The 15,059-nt window shown below is 40.7% G+C and overlaps 1 protein-coding gene across 3 annotated transcripts in view; it reads right to left on the reverse strand.

Annotated features, from left to right (window-relative positions):
* The window catches only part of KIAA1217 (KIAA1217 ortholog), a 371,859-nt gene that overhangs the window by 334,753 nt on the left and 22,047 nt on the right, over positions 1–15,059 (reverse strand). For all 3 annotated transcript variants that reach the window (XM_061351553.1, XM_061351543.1, XM_061351563.1), the window contains exon 2: positions 9,534–9,648. In XM_061351553.1, the coding sequence (XP_061207537.1) occupies positions 9,534–9,597 (64 nt within the window). In that variant the 5' untranslated portion in view covers positions 9,598–9,648. The remainder of the gene's footprint in view (positions 1–9,533; positions 9,649–15,059) is intronic.

Consider the following 15,059-nt stretch of genomic DNA (forward strand, 5'->3'; position numbering starts at 1 on the left):
GTGCAGTGTGAATATTCACATGCACACAATTCCTTCCCATCATTGGGGGATCCTGAGCACATAGCACCTGTCCTTGTGGAGTGTGCTACAGGGTACCGAGTGTCCAGGATACAGACTCCCCTTTCCCCAGGCCACTGCATTAGCACATATGTACCCCCACTACGACAAGGGATGGGACAGGGAGGCCTCTTGTTCCAGGTAGTGCCCCACTGATCACAGCCCAACTCCTGGAGCAGAGCAGCTACTGATGCCAAAGGATGCATCATCAAGTGAGACCCTCTAGCCCAGCTCTTCACGAACTTTCCCAAGGTGAGAAACCACAGTTCAAGCTCTTCTGTGACAAGGACAGAGAATGGATTTGAAACTGAATCTCTTCCTTCTAATATTTTACAAATCAAGCCAAAGACATTCTCTGTCTTCAGGTCAGTGAAATGTAATGACATGCAGTAAAATGAATTATTTTTAAAGCACATCAGTACAATAGCTGTGGAACAGTATCACCAATGCTTCAGAAAAATAGCCCACACCAATATTCACATCTTTATTCATATATTTTAGTGAGACTAAAAGCTCTCATACTTTAAGATTCACATAAGATATAATGTTGGATATGCATGAGATGAAGACTGCAAGGGTTCTTACTGTTCTCAGGTTCCTGGATATAATGAAAAAGATTGATGGGCTCTGGAAGAAGCTTTCCTACACACGCAGCGCTATTTCAAGGTTTTTCACATCTTCTGGTCTAGATCGTTCGACTAAAGAGACAGAAGAGAGAGTTACCAGAGTGGGCAGTTTTAAAGCTGTTTGATGTGACTATAAAATTATTTTTCTTTTTTCCTAATTTATTTTGCATCCATGTGGGAGACAGAACAACACTAAAAAAAAAGTACTAACATAATGGTGGTGGTGAAGTAGGATGGCTCACTTAAACCAAACTACATATTCACCAATCAGGCAAAAGATTTTTGTTTGTCTTTTCTTGTGTTTGCATAGCAAGTGCTGCCTCTTTGGGCATAAAACTCATCCCAAGGCACTGCACATAGCATGCCCCTGCTTTCTGTCTCAGATAGCAGTACAAACCAGCACTGCACAGCAGAAAGGAGGCTCCCAGCTGCAAGACTCCATATGATGCTAATGACCTTCCTGTCCACCATCATCTTCCTGCTTTTTGGAACATAAGGAGGTAGCAATTGTTATCAAAATAGTTCTTCAGATTTCTAATCTGTTTTTAAACAGAGGATGAACCTAAGATAGGACCTGAAGTACTTAATGATTTTGCAGCTATACATTGGGATGTCTCTGAGCTAGATACAATATTTTTCAGCTGTATTTGAGTTTCTTACTACATACCATTGAAAAAGGTGCTAGCTGTAGATGAAGTTACTAGAATAACCCCAGAGAGAAATTCTGCTGACTGAAAGAAGGCTCAATGTGATTTTGAGTGAACAAACATTACAAGAATGTTTTAAATAGTGTGTTGGGCTACTCACGTCCAAGCTGCATGCAAGAGGTACACAGAACCCCTAGCAATTTCAATTATCAGCCATAGATTACTGTATCTGTACCAAGCATGTAAGTAGCATCGAGTTTTACTTATCCACTGCAACTAATTAATTTGATGAAGCTGATTCAATGACTCTTGGGATTCTGAGAGAATGAGTCCCGAATAAAGTCAGACAGTTACAACTTCACCTAGGTAAAACACACAGAAGAGTAATAGACAGAAATAGGCTTATAGCAAGTTTGGTTGTGGGTTTTTTTTATATCACCTGAAGTACCATTAAATGATGGAGAGCTGGCATCATTTATTAATAGGGTTGTTAATTTAAGAGTCTTGCTAGACTGCATGCATAACAGAAAACACTTGTGCATAAACACATCACTGTAAATATAGTTTTATCTTGAATGAGATGATTTCCACTTTAGTATTCAATCCTTTCTATGTAGAACCCCTTGTTGTTAACACTCACAAGCTGCACCTAAGATGCTCATAAATACCTCTCAGGAGATGACACCTTGCAGAAAAAGCACATAAAAGCCTTGCTTCAGAAATGAAACTGATTTCTTGTGAGTCTGCAGATAGAATTTAAGCTACTGATTTTGACCTCTGATGATCACTATTGTGCGCAACAGCATTAGCAGACGTATTCACGCTACAGCACTCCACCAAGACGAACGGTTCCCAGTGCAGTGTTTCCTCTGTTCTCACAGCACACATTTCTCACCCTGCCTGCCAGAATCCAGATTTGTTTTAGTTACAAGACCATCTGCTTTTTGAAAGACTTTTGTTTTTTTTTGATGACAGATGGACGAGGTTCAAATTCTTCTTGTACCAGCAATGAATTTTTACAATTCATTGTCTGTGCAGCTTACCGTCTTGCTTTAATTACTTGAAAGAAAGAAGTCTCGTGGGGGAGAGTTTTCCAAACGCATAAAATTTTTAAACCAAAATAAGCTATAAAATACGTTTCTGATGCTTTAACTACAAATAGTCCAGCTCCAGGCTTGTAACCTACTGTAATCCTGTATTGGCTCAGGTTTCTCTTTCATGTCCCAGAATAAAGGGATGTGGAAGCAGAGGGAGTACTTTAACGGACTATCTACAGAGTTATAAGCATCATATTTTTCCCCCCTAGAGTCTCACAATATCATCTGGCTCAAAAGAGTCTTAGTTCTCCAAGACTGGTGTTCGCAGAAGAGCTATGCTTACTTTTAAAAAGCTCACAAAAAAACCCTCAAGACTTCTAGACCTTAATATTTAAGGAATAAAAACTTTAAAGGTTGGTAGATAGATTTATGGTTTTTTGCTTAAATTATTTCATATTTTAAAAGCCTCTCCATTTTTATTTCATATTTAATACCCTTTTCAAAGTGAAAAGCTTGGAATAGCAAACAAGCCTCCATGATACCACTAAAATACAATAAAAGGGTCCCCACTAATACCATGCTGCCAAGTTGGCAAGCCTTGATCAGCCATAAATTATACATCCACTAGCCATGAGCACTCTGCTACATACTTCAGGAGGAAGGAGGCGTTGGGAAGTGTGTCACTGAGAATAGTGGGATTTGGAAGCCTCATCCCTGACCATGGCTGTATCAGGTTTGCACCCTGGCTCCAAACCAACATCATTACGTTGCTCTCAGCCTCAGCACTTTACTTACTTGTCAGGGACTGTGATTAACCACCACCCCCTGCCCCACCACAACTCCCCTGCCAGGCATGCACAGATCCCCAAAATGGGACGCACACATGAGTTAGGGAAAGCTTCAGGGATCTGAAGAGCCCCACGTTGCCCAATCCACTATAACAGGAAACCTAAGCTGTGTGTGAACGGGGGATGAAAGGAAGAAGAGCCAAAGAACAAATAACTGAGCAAAATGCTAAACAGTCCTCTAGTTTACATCCCTAGGTTATGCCGCAGACTCATTCCATCTGTGCACATATTTCAGTGAACTACATGTCATGTTTATATAAATTTCTTAACAGCAAATAAGTGCTGCCTGTACAGCTGCAGGCACCGACCTCACCAAGCGCCTCCCATGCCCCGCAGCCAGCGTGCCAGCCTCGCAAACATGCACTGCCAAGAAGGGTCACGTCCATATCTCAAACCAGGCACAGACGCTACAGAAAAATCAAGACCAGATTAACAACATTTGGAATCTCTGTCCTTTATTGTTAGTTCACTATGGAGCCTTTGTAGGCTTCAGTCTTGGTTTCAATGAAGCGACTGTTTCAAGAAAAGGAACAAAAAAAAAAAAACAGAGGAAAGGAGAAACTCCATGAAGTAAGGGGAAGCCTGACAGCAGATACAGAAGTTTAATCCAAGCAAAAAACCAAAATCTAACAGGTTTTTTGTTCCAGTTGCTTCTTGATTTCCAAAAAAAAACCAAAAGCAGATGCTTTCGTTTACTGTTCCCATAGTACACTTTAGCATGCCTTCATCTGCTTCCTGATGTTATTCCCATTTTCCCTTCTCATTTACTAATAAAAGGAATGAAAGATCACAGATAATATAGGCAGGGAAAAGTGGCAGAAGCCAAGGCATTTTGCATCATGTTAAAAATAATTTTCAAGACAAAGTCCCTACTAACCATGATCTCCTCTGAGAATAAATATAAGAATCTATTCCTCAAAATCAGTGCAATCTAGATGCTGCCTGTTTAGGGTTGGGGTTTTGGTTGTTTTTTCAATAAGACCACCCAAAACCCAGACCATCCTAAACCCAAGAAAATACATTTAATTTACACAAGTATTTTCTATCACAGCCATGCTGGTTGTTCCACATTCACATGAACTTCATTGCATTCTGAAGCTATGACCGTATTTCACACATTCTTTTTAAACCTTGATTAATTTAACAGAAAAAGAGTAGGCCAGAAGGAAGCTCTCTATTGAAGACATTTCTCCTCAAGTCACATCCAAAGTAGTCATGATTCTATATCACAGGAGCAATTTATTTAGAATTAAGACAGCAATAGAAGTGGTATAGAGAAAAGTATTTGAACAGCACTGACAAACTTCACTGCTGTAACACTTTCCCCATGCTATAAGGCTCATATCCAAAATTCCAACACTGAAGCTTTTTTTCTCTTTTGAACACTGGGATATTCCAAATGTTCATTTTAGAAGAAATCAGTCAGTAACCTCTGTGGGTGTTAACTTGCTGCATTCTACAATACAGTGTCTGCCTGTGCATCACTTGGCTCCACCACATGCTTTCCTGTACTTAAGTGGCACTGACAGGCCTTCATTCCACTCCTTGCACCCCACCAGTCATTATAAAGAAAAAAGTTGATAAATAATATCTCCCCCTGCAACATTAAAAGGCGAAATAGATGCTTCAGCAGATGCCTCAGCAATGGCCCAGTTCACGGCAAAAACTGAAAGACTCCCAACCACCAGCAGGGGTTAAGTGATGCTACTGACCATTACCAGCCTGTGGCCAGCAAAGAGGAACCCATCAGCAGCTTCATGGCAGGTCCCCAGGCCCTCCTGAAATCTAGAAAGCTGTAGGAGTAACTCAGGTCCAGAGGTAGGTGAAAAGCTTAAGAGCAGAAAAAACAACCAAATAAAACCCAGAGATAAGCTGGTGTGCTTAAAAACTGGCAGCTTTGAGGGAGAAAGAAAAGACTCATTTATTGTGTTAATGTTGCCCAAATCATGCTCACAGCAAACGCTGAGCCCAGCCTCTCAGGACAACATGATAGTAGACAGTCTCTTTATTGGGATTTCATAGGAAGACAAAGCACTTCCATCACCTTGGGAGAAGTGGGTGGATCTACCACCTCAGAGAGCTGATAAATTTAAGTCTCCAATTAAAATAGATATCCTTATGTTCTTACCAAAAAGGTACTAGAGCAGTGCTGAGGGCTACAGAACCAAGTCTAGAGTGCTACATGAATCTGCTCCAGCACGGAAAAGATAAGGAGGAACATCGGCCCTTTTTATCACAGCTATGTCCAGCATGTCAGGATCCAGGAGCTCTTAACAGCTACATCTTGGAGCACAAAACAAAGTAAAAAGGATCTTGCTGTACTTGTTTTTCAGAGACCATCTGTTTCTTTTAAGACTTTGCAGTCTTCAGAAGAATCATTTTACAGATTTTATTAAAATAGATATACATACAAAAATAAAAATGGCTGCAAAGATAGGGAAATGCTCTCAATGCCAAGTCTCTTGACTTGCCAGGTCTGAGAAGGAATCCAGACAAACTGACCAAGTAAATATGTTAGCACATATATACTCTTCCCCCCCCCCCCCCCCGTAGGGTAGAGCTTAAAAGATTTACAAATTGAGCACTTGTCGAGGATGAAATTCCTTCCATACAATGCAGTCACTTCATGAGAGTATCTGCAATACAAGTACCCCACCTCAGGATGGGCAAAATTTACAGTCACCCCAAAAAGGAAGGAAGGAAATTAATAAAAGGAGGAAAGGGCTGATAGAGAAATGCCATATAACTAGGATATTCCCCCTTGAATCAAAGAAAGGTGAAAGCAGAGAAGAAATGCAAAAACCACCCGCCTTCCCCTAAACACACACAAAGTATCAAGGAGATAAAACAGTCCTGAGAGCAGCACACCAGCAAAGGCAAAAATCTATAACATAAAAGAATTCTGACTTAATTCAAATAACTGAAAGTGAAAATCCTATATCAGGTACAACTGTTTTGTTTATGCACACAGGCACAGGAAAGGCAGGGTGCAAGTGCATTATGCATAATGTCAATGAAAGCCCATTTCCAAGTTAGGCACTTGCAATACAAACACCCAATATGAATACATATACAGAGATAAGGACTCAGAAAGAAAACCTGAAGTGAAAATACCATGTGACCCAGGAACACGTGCACACACAACTCCTCACTGCCCCCAGGAAAAAGAGCAGTGAAAACAAAAGTGCCTTCTGAATGTGCAAATTCAGTAAGTGATGAGCATTTAACGCAACTAGCCAAATACATGTAGTGAATATCCATAGAATCATAGAATGGTTTGGGTTGGATAGGACCTTAACATCATCTAGTTCTAACCCCCCTGCCAGGGGCAGGGATGCCTCACGCTACACCATGTTGCCCAAGGCTCAGGTAAAAGCAATAAATAACAATAAACAATCACAAGATTCTCTTTAACCTCCTCCTTTTTAGATGATTCTCGAAGTGTAAGTCTGGGAGCAATGGAGTGTACCGTAGTGACAGGCTGATGAAGGTTGAGCTGCTCAGCAGCCTCCACCACAATACTCAGCTACCGCAGTGGCTTCTTTTCAACTCCTAAAAATTGCTGTACTGGGCTGGAGCAAAACTCCAGCTCAGCACTGGGAATCCACACAGGTTTGGTCAAGGCTCTAGAACAGCCCTCTGCTGCAGCACAATCCCACCGCATAACTGTTTCCATTTTGAGACAGGTTGCCTAAAATAGACCTATTTCATTTGGTATAACCAAATTGTTAAAAAAAGTTATTTGCATAACAAAAATCAACCTGCAGTGAATGCCAGTTACTGTATGTGAATCAACCAACACCCCCCCCTCCCCCCCAAATCCACTGTTGGAAAGTGTTCATACATAAAAGCACCATTAAAAAACACCTATAAAGTATATTTCTAATCTATATTTCTAACTTTTAAGACCTATTCCAAATTAAACGAATTATCAACTGGGGAAAGAGTTTAAAAAAAAGTCTGAAAAATACATGCTTAAAGCAGATACAAAGGTTGGAGTGGCACTAAGCAGATTTACAGAGGAAGATTGAGACACCACCTTCCCAACCCCACTTCAAAGTTTTCCTGTCCCCCAGATCGAGTTAATGTCAAGATCCCAAAGGGGATGTCACTTCCAAGTACTAAACCTACTTAAAAAAAGTAGTACTTCAGATTCACAGAAGGTGCCAAGGTGCCTTGCAGAGGCTCAGAGGCTGCCCCTCAGAACTGAAACTCGGTCTATCTGAAGGCAGCCAATAATGAATGCAAAGCATGAACAGAAACAACTTCAAACATTTGAGCTAACAGTAGTGGTTAAGTCTCATGAAACCTGGTGACACGGTAACTCCACTGATCAGATCTCAAGAAGAGCAGGAGTTGCTGCCACCATCTACCCAAAAGGCAAGTTAGAGCTCAATCCCTCCAAGGACAAAGAGCAACCATGGTCCTCATGTTTGTTCCCTGAACAGGACATGATCAGAAGTTAAAGTGACTGTTACGAGTATGTTGGTGGTGCTCTGCTGACACTGATTTCACAAGCAGCTTCACATCAACATGAGTGACAACAATTCACATTGCTTCACAGCAACAGCAATCACCCATCACTGCTGCAAGTCTTCCCAAAGCAGCTGCCCCAGCGCACCACCCCTCAGGCAGCAGAAAAACAGGCCATGGTCAGTTATCAGTATCTACCAAAGTGATCCGTATTAGCCCTGGTCATGCACACAGACCTATCACCTATGAAGTCTCCATTCCAGGGGAAGGCAGGACAGCAGACTCAACAGACTGTCCTCCAAATTAATGGGTCTCTAGACAGAAAAGCCTCTCCCTCTCAATCATCTTCTGAACACCACAATGGGACAAAGTGAGACATAACTGATTAACAGCATGACTTTGAAAGATGATTTCCTGAGGTTCTGACCGATTTTCAAAATCAGCAGTATCTTCCCCCCGTAATTCAGACACTGACAATGGATGTCAGTCACTGCATAAATAAGCTAGCACTTTTTAAAACAACTACAGTAGTAGACTAAAAATGCAGTATTTGGCTTTAGGGAATTCAGAGAATCAAAATGCGTTCTTGTCAGAGTCTAAATTAAATTCAAAGGGCATCAGTCCATCAGTAATATACAAGTTTGTTAAATCAAAGTTCTGAGGAACTACCCCAGCATCAGTCTGCATTATCTACATAAAACAAGATAATTTCTTCGCAGCTCTGCCTCATGCATTCAGTCCCCAGACTGTCCGAGAGGATTCAGCTAGACTGCTCTTCATTGTACAAAACCAAAAGACAGTATTACTTTATTTAAGATACATCTCTCCTTTCTGCCTGCACATACAGTTAAAGCAAATTATCAGATGCCAACCAGTACTTCAGCCATCCTCTCTCTTGGACATCCAGTCCAGTTGGATTAATTCCTAGAGATTCCCCTTAGACCCATGGATCTTCTTGCCAGGGCTGTTAGGATAAGGATCCAAGTCCAGAAGTCCATAATCCTGTCTACAGCTGATGACCCTTAACCTTAAGCCCATAATCACTGACACACAAATATCTAGATTTATTCCCGAAGATGTTCATAAGCAGTGTTTGCTCAGCAAGACTCCCTAGCAGACATACTGATCTATACACTGATAGAACCAAAGAATGGCCTGATTCCAATATAGGCACCTAAAACAGCCAAATACCTTTCTTAGAGGATCATACAGGAAGTCCCAGCTATCCACCACACCTCAGTTTTGTAAGAGGGAAATAATTCAACTGGTGTACCACATAGATAGCAATTATTTCATAACAGGTAACATCACCTAAGAAATTTTAGCAACATATGGAAGATTTTACGGAGCTTATAGTGTGTGAAGGAAATCAACACTGTTCATGGCAGAAATAAAACCCAATATCTTCCCACAAAATTATTTTTAAAAGAGGGGAGCAAGAAGATGCTTCAGATGCACCTTCTATAACCTACCTTAGCCACACCAATGCTTACCTTTTGTATAAAACAGGGACAATGAAGAGGCAACTCATATCTTAGTGAGCATCTCTAAGAACTACTAACTCTGCCTCTATATCCTCCCCATCCATCCAACAGCTAACCACCTCTCCTGAAGAAACTGTCTTCCAAGCACACCAGAAAGAACAGAAAATACTCATGCACACATCACCATCCAGCAGACCTTCTTCTAATGTACACAAAGCCAGGAGAGCATGATAAGGCATGCAAGAAGGGGCTGATGACAGCATCCCATGTCACTGGGTTCTTCACAGCTACCACTGTGTCTGAACACAGGAGCAATGTGGGCAGGCAGTGTTTTACATGCTGAGGACAAGGTTTCACTTACCCAGTTCCCTACAGGGGAGCGCCACGCTCCAGCGGGGTGGCCGGGTACCTCTGCCATGGGGCATGCCGGGGCATCACAGCACGGCAGCTGCCAGCAAACTGAGGCTTCGGGAAACCTAAAACAGGAGAGATGCGAGTCAAGAGTGAATGTGCTAAAGCCCCTTTCAAAAGCAGCACTGACAACCTCCCACAGACATCTGCGGCATTGCCACAGCTGAAAACCCTGCAAGCAACACATCATCAAGGTTGACTAACCAAAACATTGTTTGTTAGAATGCAATTAAAAGTGGAAGTATGAGCAATTTAACAGCTATACATACCAGAAAATATTGCAATGATCTCAAACCCAAACATTTTTAGCCCAGTAGTGATGCCATTCAGCAGCTGTTAGCAACCTGACGATCTGACTTTTAAAATATCAGCTGCCCTTCCGTGTTTCATCACATGGCAGAGTTGCCATATTCCTGAAAAAAAGTGAGCTCCCAGCATTTGGAATACTTTCAGCTTTATTTCACCAATACCTATTTGCAAGCTTCATCCATTTGTAAGTTACTTTTAGACATTACAAATAAATCATTATCTCTAGAAGCAATAAAGCTAAAAAGAACAACAACATTATTTCCAGTCATTCAAGAATAACAGTGTCAGTTTGAAGATTAACTACGTTATTAATGAGATGTGGGTTCAAGGTCACTGAAATAATGAGCATTATCAAATTTACACCAAACAATCTGTGAATCGACTGGAAGGCTGAGATACAGTTAAGCAATTTGCCCTTTAACTTGCATCTGACAGTAGCTTAAGTGACATTTCCCAAACCTAAGGCCAACAGTCCATATTCACAAGTCTTGCAGGTTGATAATCACAGCCTATGCTCTCTCAAAACTCCAAAACAAATAGTGTTAAGAACACTGCTGAAAAGCAAGGAATCAGTGGTCACAACTGAAAACTGTGGCTGCGTCAGTGAGTCTCAAGCTACCCAAAAAGCAGATGGCAGAATCCAAGTGCCTCTGTCTCTCCTTGCTCCAGTTTCCCAGCAAAAGAGCATAGCACTGGAAAGATGCTTTGATATTGCCTCCAACATCCCCATGCAGATGCACAAGAGGCATTTTTCAGAATTAACCCATAGAAGCCATTAATAAGAGCAACAGATGCACATTTAGGATTAAAAGGGTTGATGTACTTGAATACATACAGGTAAGTGAGCCAGGAGAAGGAAGAGGAGCTAGAGAGGTTTGCTGGCTTTATGTTTTCTGAATTGAGAATGGCAACACCGCCTATTTAAATCCGACTGCAGTCTACACAACCACAACTGGCATAATCAAAATCCTTTGTATAGGATATACTTGATTAAATCAGCTAAATTTTCACTATAAAGTTGGAAAATAATTACTGGTTTAAAAAAAAAAAATCATATAAAATATCCTTTATCCAAAGACTGCTGTAGTTTCAGGGGAACACAGTTCATTCTTCATACAAAACCAGAAGTGGCTAAATTGCTTGAACACAAAAGATAACTCAAATTCAACTACCAAGTTGTGCCCAGCAACTCTGTAATAATTGCATACAGAACACAAACATGCTTTGTTGGGAACTCATAATATCTAATCAGCTATAATTGTAAATTTTATTTTCCATTTGTAAATTACCAAGGGAGATAACTAGAGAACAGGGATGTAAAATAATATTCTAGCTGGGGATATTTTGTTAACACATAAACCTCTACCCACCCCTTCCGTAATGCCTGCAAGGCTCTTCTGCTTCTGAACTTATTTTAATTGTTAGCTTCTCTTTGAAGGTATTTCAACTATAATGCAAGCAATGCTCTAATGAATTCTCAGCTCTGTGGTATTTTTCCCAAGCAGTTCTTTTATATAAAAATTTGGATGCTGAGATGTAGTTTCCCATGATTATGCATCTCTGTTTCGGAGGAACGTCAATATTCTCATCAAGTAAGATGTTTCAGAGTTCCTAAACTTAAAAAATAAAAAATAAAATTAAAAAAGAAAAAAAAACCACCACCAAACAAAAACACCTTCTGTGGGTTTGTCATTTTCTCACATGAACCTGTTTTAGCACTTAACTCATTGCTCCCTTCTCCCCCTCCCTCCTTACTGACTGGTCCTGCTAAGCTGTGCAGCAACACCAGCAAGCACAGCTCTCTGGAGCCAGGGGAGGATGCTTGCAGGGTCCAGCCGGTAGCACAGCCCAGCTTGCACCACAGCAATGTACTTCACACCTCTCCCTTAGAAAGTGTGCCCTTTGGGCAAGCAGATTTGGTAGTTTGCATCTTTTCCAAACTTGCCTCTGCCAACACTTATTTTTCAGATGCACAAGTAGTTACTGCCATCCTGAACTCTCAAAACACCACCAAGAGCTGCACTAAAGACACAACACACTGAGTACCTCAGCAGAAAGCAGATGGCAGTTGCCTCATGCTTAGAGCATCCAGACACCACAGCTCCTTCTGCTTAAGGGACACTTCTGACATTGTCCTAGGTCATGCCTTCCCTATGACAACATCTGACTACATTTTGCCACCAACTACAGTCCCACTGTGACAAGGACCCTTCCAGAAGGGCACAGACAGTGGGCAGTACAACTTACGCCTTTGTCTTTTACCCCAGCAATGACAGGCAGACCTTTCAGTAAAGGAAAACTACTGTCAGCTACACTTGTAAGCTGAACTATCCAAAACTAAATATAATTTAAAAGGGGAATAATATAAAAAGAACCACCAAAGGATTCCAGCTTGCCTTATGAACAGATATGTTTTTTTTTAAATAAGCTTAAACGTGCTTCCTCAAAGCCAGCAGTCAATGGAACCAATATTCCACCTTTACCAGCCCTGCTTCAAAAGCCACACCAAGCTCACTGAAAATGCAAAGACAAACAAAAAGCCAGAAATTCCCTGCATTCTGCAGCACTCTGACAAATCATATATAGATGGGTGGAAGAATTCAGCTATAATTAGCAACCTTGTTGACCCAAACAGTCATCTTGTGTTCTTTTAAATAAAAAAGCAAGCATTTCCAGGTTGTAAAAAAGCAGTAACAAAAGGTCATTCCTCTGAAAACAGCAGCTGACAACTTTATACAATAAATAATACTATTTCATAGTAACAAGTACGACATCCGCAACATGGTAAACTTAACATATTAACACTGACAGAAATTATCTCTGTTCTCTATTAATCTGCATTCTTTACAGATGGTTAATCGTGAAAATTAAGCATGAAGCTGAAAGGTTATCTATGGCCATATTAGCAAACATCTGCTTGCAATTCTGATTTCATGTTTGCATGCTATTCTTGGAAAAGCAACCATATTTGAGAAGTACCAGATGTGACCAAGTGTTCTTAATCATAAAATATTCTTTTTAGCAAGATAAAAGTTCAGTGAAAAAGCCAGTCCAGGAAAGAAATCATACTCTCTGAACACAGCAACTGCCTTATGCCACTGCTGCTGAATACTCCAGGGGAAAAGTGCTTCTGAAGAGGAAAAATAGCATTTTATTTGGTGTGCCACTACAGATAATCACTCTTCATTTTTAAATATGAAACATTCGAAGGAATAAACATGAACTCAGTTTCAACTTTAAAGCAGAGAAGTTATGCATGACATGAACTGAACCACCTATTTACTCCCCAGCAGGGGGACTGACATGGTACCTTTCAACCTCCAGTGGCAGGAGCTCCAGTAGCCTCCCACAAACTGAGTTGAGGGATCTTGACTTGCTCCCCAAATAACCTCACCAAGATCTCTACTGTCCACAAGAAGGAAGAAGCAGTTAACTGTGAGCTGGGAAGGTGTTGCAGACAGCAGGCCTGTCTAGCCATACAAGGGAATTAATTTAGGACCAAGGAGGAAAGGGTTAATTCTTTCACAGATTCTTGCTACACTTAACCTAGTTCCTAAAATTTATATATAAAAAAAACCCCAGTGTTTCTGCACCTTCAAAGTATTTGTTTATTGTGTTTGATAGCTACACTCTTTGAATGAATAGGACTGCTAATCAAAAAGAAAATCTGCAGATAAAGTATATTTCTATTACAACACAAGATTAAATATGTACTCAGGTAGCTTTTTTAATATATATACACACACAGACAAATTTAGAAGTATATGTATATTCTGTTTATAAACTATCATGAACTCCTGTCTTTGCAGAGACAATGCCTCTGAAATTAAAGAAAAAAAGAGAAATGTAAGAATGAAATAGTGGAGTGCAGGATTACAAGCCCAGCCACCAGCACTTATCAGTCTGATTCAGGGACTTCTTCAAAAGACGCTCATTTTAAATAAGGCAACCTGCATAAGGAAAGAAAATAAAAACTAAAATCAAAACCCACCCACATGTCCATCCCCTCTTTTCCTCTCCAACAGTTCTACTGGGTTTGAGAATTATTCTTCTGACGAGCCCTTGTGCAAAATGCTGAGCAATGCACTTGATTTACATCCCTAATTGCTCAGAGGAACACAATACCGTGTAAAGACTCGACTTTGGGAAAGCTCAGCTTCCCCCAGTACTACAAGACAAGAAACTTGCACTGCCAAGCCTATCTTCAGTCTTCAGTTATTCTAGTTTTTTGTTGTTTTGTGGTGTTTTTTTTTTTTTTGGGGGGGGGGGGTTAGGGATGTTTTTTGTTTGTTTCATCTGGGGTTTTTGTTGGGATTTTTTTTTTGTGGGGGTGGTTTGGGTTTCTGGGGGAGTTTTGGTTGGGCTTTTTTGTTTGTTTCTTTGCTTTGGTGTGGGTTTTTTTTTTTTAACTGGCTCATGGATTTAATTTAATCCCAGACTGATTAAATGACAATGGCCATAACATTTAATGTAAAACTACAGGTGCATAGTTAGTTGATGCTGCTCATACATTCTTTTATTGAAGAACACTGGTCACCACAAATCCCAAATATTAAAAAGGCATAAATTATCTCTTTATCTACAGAAAAAGGAGTTTCATCTGGAAGACTACTGTTTCTTAAAGTATCATTTTAGATCCTTTTCATGTTCAAACAGCTTGGGACATTCACTAAATACATGATTCATGTTTTGAATGACATGGCTCCTTGAGCTGAAGCTTCAAGACTACAAGTTACAAGCCTCACAATGAAACTGGGTGAAACTCTGTATTCTGAAGCTCTACTTTTCACTCTCCTGCCCCATTATTTCACATGATTCTTCTAAAACTTAGATTAAGAATCGCAGAAGGGGGCATGCTGTGCTTCACACAAAGCTCTGGAAGGTGCAAGGGTTTGACCATGGCGACTGGCAGATCCCCACAAGGTGGCAGGCCCCCAAGTGTTCCAGCCATCACCTCCCAGCCTGCTTTTCCCAGGACTGGAACAGGAGTGAAGTCTGAGCCTGCTGCAGACTTCTATTTCATTATGCCAGACCTGCAGAATATTCCTCACCACCACCACCACAAGGGAAAATGAAATAATAAAATAAAATAAAAATTATACGTGTACTTTCCCCTCTTTGCTCCCTGTTCCCTCAAGCACAGGAATTCACACAAGTGGCAAATGAT

This window comes from Neopsephotus bourkii, unplaced genomic scaffold, assembly GCF_033783945.1.
Source record: "Neopsephotus bourkii isolate Nb327-2 ecotype Australia unplaced genomic scaffold, CSIRO-AGI_Nbou_v1 NB_53, whole genome shotgun sequence".
Lineage (NCBI taxonomy): Eukaryota > Metazoa > Chordata > Aves > Psittaciformes > Psittacidae > Neopsephotus > Neopsephotus bourkii.